Genomic DNA, 12,368 nt, shown 5'->3' with positions numbered 1-12,368 from the left:
AAAAAATAAAAACATTAATACTGAAATCAGTCTTCCAACGCTTTATGGATACAGCTTTTTGGCTGACCAAGTCTGCATCCTAAGGTATCTCAATCCGCCAAATTAGCTCATTCTTTCAGTTTATATAATTAGCCTAGTCACCTGAGTCACTGAGGCATGCAATTCCTTAAAAAATCCCAGTCATTAGGCAACTACCTAACTAGCAGTAAAAGTGTAGAAACTGATAGAACTTACAACTACACACAGCATCTGTAGCTGATTTCAAAATTTCTGGTTATTTATAAATAAAAAGATCTTACAGGAGTTAAATGGTACAAAGGTTTTAAATCAAAAAACTTAAAAAGCCCTAAGAACTTAATGGGGATACTACAACCATATCTACCATGGAATTACCAGGGACGTCAAGGAACAAAGATTCTGAAATAAAACAAATTCCCTTGAAGTCCAAAAATAATTATTTCCATTTCACAATTAATGTAAATCACCAAGAACATTAAATAAAGTCACTCATCTGCGCAACAGAAACCCAGATGCTGCGGATAAGCAAGAATTTGTTGTGAATCCCAGGCAAAGCAACGTAGCTTTTCTGTCTTTGGCAAATCCTTGCATAAGACCTTATGTTTACTGACAGCACAGAAACCATAAGCAGTCAGCATCAGATGGAGAAAAAGGCAAAAGACATCCTTTGGGCCCTGGAGATTTATCCCAGCTATTCCCCAATCACATTATTATTAAGACAGGTTGCTGAAACAGAAAAAAGTCATTACACTTGGGTTACAGTAAATGAAGTTTTCTTTCTTCTCAGTCCTCTTCCACATACACAAACAGCAATCATATAGCTACATTTATAAAAACTGATAGAACAGCATTATCAGGCAAGAACATATCTTCAATTAAATCATAAACCAGTTTGGTCAAAGTGCTTAGACTTTTCAAAAGAAAGTAGTACGATAATACCCCTACTGTATCAGTAGTACTGATAATACCACACCACTGTGTAAAAACAAAAAAATAAGGACTCACTTTTTGATTTCTCGGAGGAGCATCCGAATAAGGATGGCCTGTAGTGGCTCAATCATTAATTTTCTCCACATATCAAGAGCTAGCTGTCAGGACACAACACCACAAGTTTATATCAGTAAAAAAAGAAAAATACAAAGAAAAATAAAGATAACAACTCCCAATACCCCATTCAGGATTTTAAAAATAAGTAACTTAAAAAGAAGAGGAGAATATCCAATGACTTTGTTTGGACACCCCTTCCACATCTGAAATGTGTGCAGACACACAATTACTAGCATAAAGCATAGAGAAAACATGAATGAAGAACACCATGTTTGCCCTGCAAATCTCAAGAATAGACCCCATTTTGTAACAATCACCCGTATTTCTAGAAATGGTATCAAATATCCTCAGCTGACAAAACAGAATGTCTCTTGGCCAATCTGTAAGAAGGTAGCATAAAAGATACAGATCCCTTGTATCCAACGCAGCACCTCCAAATTAAGATGCATACAACTTAAGCAAAACCACTTGCAAGCCAGTATTTGATTAAATGGAATTCAAATTATTTTCACAAGAATTCCAGATAAATCTGTGACCCTGTCCTTAACATATCACTACAAGGATCAAACTGTCTTGAATATTTCAAGCTCTTGTGGATATAGTAATCACTCCCAAAACACGCCATTTTTATAAACATGGCTGCAATTGTTCATACGAGTTTTTGCAACAGGGCAGTCAAAAATCAGATGTGAAGTCCAAAGGGGATAACGTGATCCCTGGTATGTGGGGGAAAGACCCCCACATATTTGAGACTTCTAAAAACACCTGCCAGTAGGTGGTAAACTGGGAAAGACTGAACTCCCCCAAACCAGTGAGGCCAGAGGCAGTTTGCTGCTAAAACAACCTTTGACGCAACTAACGGCTCCCTAGCTGTTAAACTTGAAATATTGGGGAGGTACGTCTTAACTGAAAGTAGGCATCTAGCTACTAAGCATCCAATCTGATTCACTCTGCAAAATAAACCTTCCTTTCAAAGACCAATTTGTAAGAGCCTCAAGCTGTCTGCTAGAATTTTCTTGTCAAGCAAACTACAGACATATCAAGCCAGCAACCTGGTCTATCAGTTCAGGAGACCTTTTTCTCCTTGAAAAGAGGAATTGATCTTACTTCTCCACCTAAGACTGACAATACAGAACATGGCAGTTTCCTCCAATTTCCAGAATTTGTTTCCCCGTGATGAAGGAAAAAAATAGAAGACAGCCTACCTACCTTCTAGCTCAGGACTCCCCTGAGCCCTCTCCCTCATTAAAAACTCAGAACTCTGAAGTCACTGACATGAGCTCAACTCAGAAAAAGCAATACTCTTCATAAAGTATTCATAAAATATTAACAAAAAATCTCATTTTGCAAGCACTACCAGACTACTTTCATACACTGATTTCATCCCGTTTTCCTAGTACAAGAATTACTGAACGTCTGGAACACCTTCTGGAATGATAAAATGTTTGAGGCCATGCCGATACGTATCTCATACATACTCCCACAGTCTCTCGTATGTTCCTAGTGTTACATACCCCAGAAGAACTACGCAGGCATGTACTCTTCTTTAAGATTATTGAAAAGCTCCCAAAGTTTCATGAATACATATCAGTGATGTTGAGACAGAAACTTCAATGCACATAGAGAATTCTGTTTCTACAAATTCTAAATACTGGATATTATTTTTGTAACTTCATCATGAGACTGAAAAGATCTATACATAAAATACGCCCATTTGTTCCTGGATAGACAAAGGACAGATCATCTCAGTCATCCAAAAATGTTCAAGAGATAATTCCGTCCATTCTAAAGTGATGAACAACAGAGATAGACTTCTGTCAAAGCCCCTAGTGTAATCCAATGAATACAAGGCAGAATCCTAAACAGAAACCACAATGAAAGAAAATGCTTTCAAAACAAAGACTTGATACATTTGGCCAATGCTTTGCAGGTCAAGAAATGTGAACTAGTTTTATTTCTGGAGCACTGAATTCACCAAAAACAGCCCTAAGTAGTTTAAGTGCATTAAATTATGTGTGTAGGACTCCACTGCTTTTCAGAGCAAAGGAGTAACTGCTATAAATCTACTCCTACATCAGTAACGAACAAAGACTAACTTCACTGCCACAGGACCCAAAATTTACCTCCTACTATTACAACTTACAAAGACAGCATTTGTAAAGAGAAATGGAAAGAATAGTGGGGAGTGAGATGATAAAAAATTGGTTAGTAGAATTTTAGACCTCATCCAGAACACCTTTGTCAACACCCATAGGCTGTCTGGCGAAGCTTAAAAACCTTGATTCTCCTCATAACCTACTGAAACGATGAGCTACAGATATACTGTACCGTCCAAGCTGAGAAGCTTGAAGAAAAGTGTCATCATTCCTCTCCCCCATGATTCCATAAGTATGAGGAAAACTAGATACTCAAAAGATGAATTATCTGCTGTTTATTCTTTTTTGGTAAGTATATCCTAGGGCAGAGAGCTATGGACAAAATGCAGAATTGCTACTACCATTCTTTGGTTGATACTTCAGAATGGAGCAGAGCACAAATTCCTAGCCCCAGGGAGCTCAGAATAGCCCAGAACTATTCCCAGTCCCAAAAGCAGCTGAACTAACATAGTCATTTGCACAGAGCTAAGGACTACCTCCAACAATTGTGGAGGAGTCAATTAAATCTCAGCCTATGGAGATAATGAAAAATATGTAGTGCATTTTGAAGACCGCACAAATAGCACAGAATTACACGCTTCCAAGCACTGATAAGCTCTTACAGATGACACTGATTAGAAAACTCAGGTGACAGCACAGGTAGACCAGAGAAGTATTTCCTTTCCTAAACTGCCTTGATTTGAAGTGTATCGTGTTGCTGATATTTTTTCCAGCCCACCCATAATCTGTCAAAGAATTAGCAACTTCAACTGGCAATGTCATCGTCATCAAGATAGAAGATGCTTCCTCATGCATCACATTCTCTCTGCTCTTAACTAAGACAGCAGAGATCTACTTAAAACAATGAAATCTAAGAGCTAGAAGGACAGTAAAACTTACAGGTCCAGTTCTGACATTAAAAAAAAAAAGGTTTCTAGCTTTCCAAATCAAGAGAGGAAGAAATATTTGCTTCCTTTTTAGAGAAAAACCATAAATGTAGAGAGGAAAGGAAAAACCACCACACCACTTTGAGTGTTAACAGAATAAAATTAATTCTCCAGCTAGCATTGTGTATTTGTCACAAAAGCAAAGCAAGCAGATACACAAAAAAGTATTCAAAATTAAAGTTTCTATTCGACTGTGGTTTTGTTCCAATTCATACTCAAGTGGTGTTTTCAAAGTCTTCCTAAAGACATACAAAAATATTCTGTTGTGAAAAATCTGAAAGAAATTTTCTACTGGGAAATTTTCATTTTACTTTCTTTTATTTCAGGGCTCCTTGGCTGCAACAGTAGCCATGAAGCGACAGAAACAATGTATACTTCACTTCCCCAAACCTGAATTGCAGTGTGTGATGGTATCTCAGAACATACTATTGACTTTTTTTCATTTTACAGATAACTAAAAATGAGCCTCAGACTCTCCAACTTACACAAGCCAACTGTAGTTGTCAACACACTTGTGTTTATTCCAATTTCTTTTTAACGATAAGCCCTCCCTACATGATATTTAAGTGCACAGAAGGCCTATGTTTTCTTCCAAAATCTGAATTGTTACAACTGAAGCACAAGAGAGCCTGCACTGGAAAATAAGATGTACAGTATTGCTGAAGACTCTACTCTCAAAAAAGCTGTAGCACTTTGCGACAACGTGAAATATAAGCCTAAAAGTAATATTTCAAAGATTTCCCCAAACAAAAGTATTGCCTCTTTAAAATTTTTTCTAGATCGTAGTGCCACATGAAAAAAACAATTTTCCCCAATAAGAAGTATCATAATACTTTGAACTGAAGTTCTGCAACAATCTTCACATTCGCTTTCTACCCTCCACCATATAAGTCAATACACACTTGTGTGTTTATATATATAAACATCAAAACTGTATTCTCATTTTCCATAGGATTCAATACTTGTATCTTCTACTTTAATTAATTATTCAGATTCTGTGACACACAGAAGTCAAACTTTGAAAGGACCAAGCTGTGCTTGTAGTGCAGCTGAATGCAGTTGATATTCGGAGATACCTACCTCTCCTATTTCCATCAATGGTTCGTTCATATCCACCCCTCCATAGCCATACTGAAGATCAGCTTCTGTCAATTTGTTCTTCTTAATAAACTGTGTATTGAGGTACCTGTACAAATAAACACGTTCTAATCAAAATATGGAAAAAATTGAGCTATTAGTTTTTAAAAATAAATTTGGAATTCTGGAATATCTGAAATCCACAGAAAGTGTAGAAGAAAGTTCCCAAGTATCATATTTGTTTTTTTTGCCCTCCCCCCCTCTTTTTTAAAGTAAAATGTATTTTCTACCTATTCTGCTTATTACTTTGCATTGCTCTCAGTCTAAACCACCGTCTGTTTCACTGTACTTCAGGTACAATAATTTATGCAATTATTATTATTTTTACTACTCCACAGACGTCATCATCTATTTAAATTAAGAATGCATTTTCTACTTCGGAAAAATACATAGTTTACACAATCTTGGCTAGCTTCAGCATCCCAAAGGGGAATGTTTATAATGACAAAAGCTACATACTAAAAATCAATGATTATGAGAACCACTTGAAAGTTACATTGAATTATTGAAAACTCCATTGCCTCAGCCAAGGCAACACATAGCACAACGTACAATGAACTATAATCTAGAATAAAAGACTGACAGGCTAAATTAATTCAATTTGCATTTGTTTTCCTGCTAGTATTCAAAATTATGTTCTTAACATGTATGCTGAATTCAAACTGTTTTGTTGACAAAGGTGAACTCGAAGCACTTTAGAGGAATCTAAATGGCCCTTCCAGTAGTACTCAGCAACAAAATCTGCTGAGAAAAAATGCCTGTCATTTTGAGATGAAATCCTTCTTATAGTGGAACTACGTGGACAATTCAGAGATTAAGACTCATGCACATTCACTTGCCATAGATACGTGCTATAGAAATACTCCTTTCAGTATTTTGATTTTTTTTCTGGGAAGCAATCCAAAAATAATGTCAATTTTAACACGGTCAATTTGTTAGGTACCATCCCTCACTCAGATTATGGTAACTGCAACTAGCAAATAGCTGTATCACAAATTTTAAAGAGAAGAGAAGAATGTGCATAAATTAACCTCATGAACAGTTGTATAGAAGAAATGTTATAAATGCCTTTTAAAATTATTTTTTATTTTAGGATTCAATATTTATTATCATATGCATAGTTTTTAGAAAGAACAGAAAATGGCTTTTGCATAAGACCTGATAAAACATCCATCTTAATTCTCAATACTCCTCAAAAAGGAATACAGTAGCATTTTCAAATAGAACCGTTCTCCCTCTCCTGCAGATTTTCTAATTAGAATTAGAAATGGTATTAGAATTTTCTAATATCATTTCTCGTAACTACACTTAAAATATTTATGTTCTTGCTTAAATGAGCTAACTAAGAAAACTTAAAACGTCATATCCATCTAGTAGTTCTGAGCTGCCTGGTTTCAGACACTGAAGAGAGCCCGATTACCAAAGCACTTTTAAGGGATGCTGACTTCAGAGGCTGTATCAGGCTAGCGGTGTCTGAACGCTTTGGGTAGGAAGGTAAATGACGAGCAAGAAAGACAAGGAGAAACACACTACAGAAACCTCCAAACTTGAAAGAATTTAGGCCACCAGCATACAAAGAATGAAGACTGGTGATACTGCAGTGGTGACAGACTGGAAAACAGTGGGCTAATCTACTTTCAGACCCCACAGAGTACCAAAACCCACACTGCTACCATCAATCATCATCATAAATTTTCAAGTACTAGTCTCTGTGGAAGGCTCCAGTCCCACCACTTCACGTAAAACATGTGTGGACGTGCAGAACAGTTAGGCCTTAGTAGGCTTTAAGCAGGCACGTTCCTCATTTTTGTTGACATGAGGGAAAGTCAGCCGGTACCATACTACTTGCTTTTTTAGCTAGCTTAAAAGGAAAAAGTCCTATGCTCTCACTATTCACAGCACATGCCTTCTCAACGATCTCAGACCAGACAATTGATTAAACTTAAAACTAGTGTAACCACAAGTAAATAGACGAGTTTAACCAAGACGAAGTACTTCTTTGCAGACCTATCCAATTCAACAAAAAAAGAGGTGGAAAGAAGCAGACAGGCAGAACCACTCTTTCGAGAAGAGCTCAGAAATACTGAGAACAAACATGCCTGTATTTCCCTTCCACTTATCTCACCATCAGCTCCCAGCACAAGCAAATAACTGAAAAAGATGTGCAAACAGTATAATCTCACATCATCCTCTCCACTGAAGTGATAAGCCATTTTTCACCTTGAATAACTACTCGAAATACTTAATCTGCATTTCTTACTTGTAGAAGACAACCCATGAGGTTCATCAGTAACTTACTTCGGAGACAAGGATTGGGTACGAATTGATAATAGCAGAAAATACACACAGACTCTTACTGCTATTGAGATACAACTTTCAGGTGAAAATTTGGAGTACCTGACCACACAGCTCAGGCTCAATTATTTGAGAGTACACCTATGCAGGCTTATGCTATATTATCTAATGAGGAAAAATGTAAAAACAAAACAAAAGAACAAAAAAACTTTAAGGTTTGTTTCCTTTCACAGTGTTAGTGAAGCAATATACTTTTCAGTACCCAAACCTCAAAACACACCCTCTGAAATATTTCACTCCAGAAAAAGGTTAAAACAGTTGCAAAAGTGTTACAGGAGTCATTTAAAACCATCACCTATTTGACAGTGGAATACTGAAAGCCAGTGTTCCATCTGAATTACCAGTTAATGTCAGGAAAGTGTCCAGTAAATACACACACATTTTGGGGCAAAATTTTTCAGATTAAAGGCACCCGATAATTCAACAGATAAGTCCTTCAAGAATTTTAGCAAAAAATTAAACTGCAAACATTAATTTAACAATTAGAAGGGTATCTAATTACTGGGACAGACTGCCAGGTTACAAGGGAACTTTCACGTATTTGGTATTTTTAGATCAACCAAGGGCAACAATCTATCCAGAGATCCCTGTTCTAAATACAGCGACCACATTCCCAAATCAATGTTTCCAAATCACAATAACACGCAATGTCCTTGCGGAGACAGACTTTGCAAAGCCTTGTCAGAAGGATTAGTTGAACATACATATTTTTTCTTTAAACATGTTATGTGGGTTTAGTGATTTGAATTGCACACTCCTGGATAAGAAACAAATATTAGCATTGGCAAAATAGATGTTGTGAAATTTAGCCCGAATATAATAAACCCAAGACTGTACCTGTCTCAAGACAACTCCTTGTAATTTTCTATGTTCTCCATCATAAATCCGAAAGAGTTTACCTTCATTAAATCTTTGTCCACCCATGACAGGACACCACAGAACAACACATTTCTAGAAGTACCATACCTCTTTAAGCAAAAACAGCGAACCCTTCCTGTTCAGGTTATTTCCTCCCCAAAAGCTCTCCAAACATATGGAAGAAACTTTTGAGTAATGGATTTTTTTTTCCTCCAGACTTGCCCCCACTTACATATTACATATTTTAACCTTAAGCAGCATCCTCTAGGGTGCAAAATAAGTAAAATCTGTGCAAGGAAAAACATGTTAATTGACAATGAAATACTATTTATGACCAATTGTCAATTGTTCCTCTAAATTACAAACAAAGAAAATAGTTCTAGCTCAATCTCTCCGTTTTCAGTTTAAAGTACCAACCCTAGTTTTCACATATAACTGGCAAATAAGACAAGCAGCTACTTCAAGAATTGTTTTCTATACCGATCCTCAAAATGGCATATGAGCTCAGCAGGACAGTATACAGAAATAAACTCAATCAAGTGCTGAGGAAATTGCTTTAAGAAATTTGCATCAGAAGTGCAACAATGTGAACAGTTTTCACAGATTGTTGCAAGTGCTCATGGATAAATGGATAAAGAGCCTACATGACAATACCATCCACTGTTCTGAGGCATAGGAGGCAATTAAAACCATAACTTATTAGTCCTAATTATTATAGATAGTTTCAGAAGAATGATTTATTTATTTATTTAACAAATAAACTGCTTTGCAAGCTACTGAACATATAGGCATACACATTTACTAAGTACATGACAAAATTATAAAGGGGTACATTACTGTACAACAGCACATAGCAATCTTATTAATGCTTTCGATGATTTGCATGCGCTTTCATATGCACTTATGCTTAAAACCAAAAATTTCATTCTTGATATTTCTGCCTTTTGAAAAAGGCAGAATCCCCAAGATCCAAGAAGATATTTTTTTTTTTTTTTATCTCAACTGTCACCCCAGTCGACAACAAAACAAAGTGGGGAAGGGTTCTTTAAACATAAATTATTCTAAAGTCCACAAAACACTTGAAAAAGTCTTCACACACTCTTTTCTAAGGAAAAAGACTTTTTTTTTTTTTTTAACTCTTCAGTTAACCTGACAGAACTGTCAAAAAAACACCAGAAACACCTACTACTGGTGACAGAATAAACAGTCAAATTTTAAAAATAAAATATTCGAACTTTTATATATAAAGAAAGGGTTACTTGCACTCATTCCTTAAGGAGGTTTTACCTCGAGCTGGAAATGCAATACAGCAAACTAGGGACTTAAACAGAAGTTCGACATGACTAAGTCTGTGATAGCAAAGGGGGTGTAAAGGAATGTCCTGAGGGAGCTAGGGAACACCACTGCAAGGCCACGCTGTATCATGTCTGAAAGTCTACGACAATCAGGGGACACCTAATGATTAAAAAAAAAAAAAAAAGAAAAAGGCAGGAGCATCTGGGGAACTCCACGAAAGTCACATCTCAGTCCCTGGGAAAATAGCAGAGAACGCTTGAAAGTCATTTCTAGTTACAAGATAAGAAAGCAACTGGGAACAGCTAGCACTGATTTACCAACTGCAAATCACGCCTGAGTAACTTGAAATAGGATGAAATGGGACTGTGGATGAGGGGAGAGCAGTGGATTTCATTTACCTTTGGTGTAGCTATCCATAAAGTCTTTTATAGTATCATTGTAACCACACAAGAAGGGGCTGGATCAGGGACTACAAGGCAGCTGACCTGTCAGACTGGAAAGGCAGGGGTCAGTGGTGCTAAATCCACCTAAGGACCAGTTGCAGACAGCATTGTGGGTGGACACTAAGTCAGCAAATTGCCATCGCAGCGTTGACAATTAACCACTTCCTTTGCTACATCAGCAAGAGAGTCACCAGCAAGTAGAGGGATGCCATTGTTCCATCAGTGCTGTCCAGAGCACACCTGGAATATCAGCTCTAGTTTCAAGTACCCAAATACAACAGAGGTTGACAAGTGGGAGTCCAGAGAAAGCTCAATGAAATAGAATCATTAAGGTTGGAAAAGACCTCCAAGATCATCGGGTCCAACCGTCCCCCTACCACCAGTATCACCCACTAAACCACATCCCTAAGCACCACGTCCAACCTTTCCTTAAACACCCCCAGGGACGGTGACTCCACCACTTCCTGAGCACGAGACATACCAAAGATGAAAATAAACTCTTCTCTGAGGAGCATAGAGGAAAGACGAGAAACAATGCACACCAAACATATGGGAAAATTTCTTAGAATGAGAGTATTTAAGTATGCTGCACAGAAAGTTGCAAAATCTCTGTCCCTGTAGGAGCTCAGAATTCAACTCAACAAAGCCTTAAGCAACCTAGTATACCTTTGAAGTTAGTCCTACTGCAAACATAAGGTTGAACTGGATGACCTTCAGAAGTTCCTTTAGACCTAGTTTCTTTTTTTAAAGGAAAAGGCACCATTACATGTTTCAGTGAAAACATTCTTCACAAGAGTTACACTAAAAGCAGCAGAACCACTCTGCTTTATACAAGCAGGATGCTTTAATGCATCTAGCAATACAGATATACAAGTTCTTAGCACTGGAAATTTTCATAATCATATCTGTTCTGATTCACTTTTAAGCACAGATGAACTATTCGCTGGTTGACAGACCTGTAAAACAGGGTTAAGTCATCCAATCACAATTGGAGCATTAGCTAATAAATGAAAGCCATTTCAACATGACAAAGCACTGCAGATAATAAAAATGTTCTGACTTCCACAGTTGTAACAAGACGATGAGATCATTAATACATACCTGACGTGGAAGTAAACTTCGAAAGGCTACAAAATGCTATAGCTTAAAACGAAGGCAGTCCTTTCAGTTGAAATCTCAATAGAAAAATATTGTTCAAGTTAGGTTTGAAAGGACTTATTGTTTGTTTAAATCTTTCCCATATTTATTAAGTTACATATTTAGTAAGCAAGACTAAGAACAGCAGCCTCTTAACACTTAAAAAACAAGAGAAGGGGACTGGAACTAATGTCAGTTTGAATTGTGTGATGGGTTATCTTGCAACCCCTAAGTATCTCATGTAAAGTGAGGAAAAGATCCAGATAAGGCTGAAGACCTAAAAATTACTACAGATGAATATGCTGGTTTCATTACAAGTGTTACAAAAAAGACAACATGAAACAAAGCAAAAACTGGTATTTAGAAAAAAGCAAACAACCATTTAAATGAAATTCAATTTGCTGGGTATGAAACCCCCTCAGTTGTTTGAAATAATGATACACGAAACAGAATTTGTACAATTACCTGTGAAAACAGTTATAGCACCATGACACAGGTAAGTGCCAATGTCTAGCACCGCTTTTGTCTACTGTTAATCTGCTGATAATAAAATAAACCCTACAGTTTAGTCAACATCAAGCGCTCCTTATTCCATCAGTTTTATCATCTTGGGTTAAGTCAAGTGTGTGTGGGATTTGAATTTTTCAAATTGAATTCAAATTTGTTTCCTTAGGAAAACACAGCCAGGAGGGGTGGGAGAAGAAATAAATATATCAATCACATTTTAGTAGTATTTCAAATATTATCTATCAACGTAGAAGGATTAAGAAGACATGCAAGCCTACTTAAATTTTAAAGGTACCTATTTAAAAAATATTATTAACTTTGGATCTATTATCTTTATTATCTTTGGATCTATTAACTTTGGATCTATTAATTTTCATTGCTGAAAAAATTATACAAACTAGATCCTGGGATAAAACTGGAGTTGACTAACTTATGCTACCTTCTTGAGAGCAGGAACACAAGAAAACAACTCCAACTAGTTTATAAAA

General features: G+C 36.7%; 1 protein-coding gene across 8 annotated transcripts in view; it reads right to left on the bottom strand.

The window, feature by feature from the left end:
* Positions 1–12,368, bottom strand: part of CUL2 (cullin 2) — a 49,331-nt gene that overhangs the window by 26,556 nt on the left and 10,407 nt on the right. For all 8 annotated transcript variants that reach the window (XM_035545274.2, XM_035545272.2, XM_035545271.2 and 5 more), the window contains exons 5-6: positions 5,228–5,333; positions 1,024–1,106 (exon numbers count right to left, since the gene is read on the bottom strand). In XM_035545274.2, coding sequence (XP_035401167.1) covers positions 1,024–1,106; positions 5,228–5,333 — 189 coding nt within the window. The remainder of the gene's footprint in view (positions 1–1,023; positions 1,107–5,227; positions 5,334–12,368) is intronic.

This window comes from Cygnus atratus, chromosome 2, assembly GCF_013377495.2.
Source record: "Cygnus atratus isolate AKBS03 ecotype Queensland, Australia chromosome 2, CAtr_DNAZoo_HiC_assembly, whole genome shotgun sequence".
Classification (NCBI taxonomy): domain Eukaryota; kingdom Metazoa; phylum Chordata; class Aves; order Anseriformes; family Anatidae; genus Cygnus; species Cygnus atratus.
Note: the sequence above shows the minus strand (reverse complement) of the source record. Positions and strands in the feature narration are given on the sequence as shown.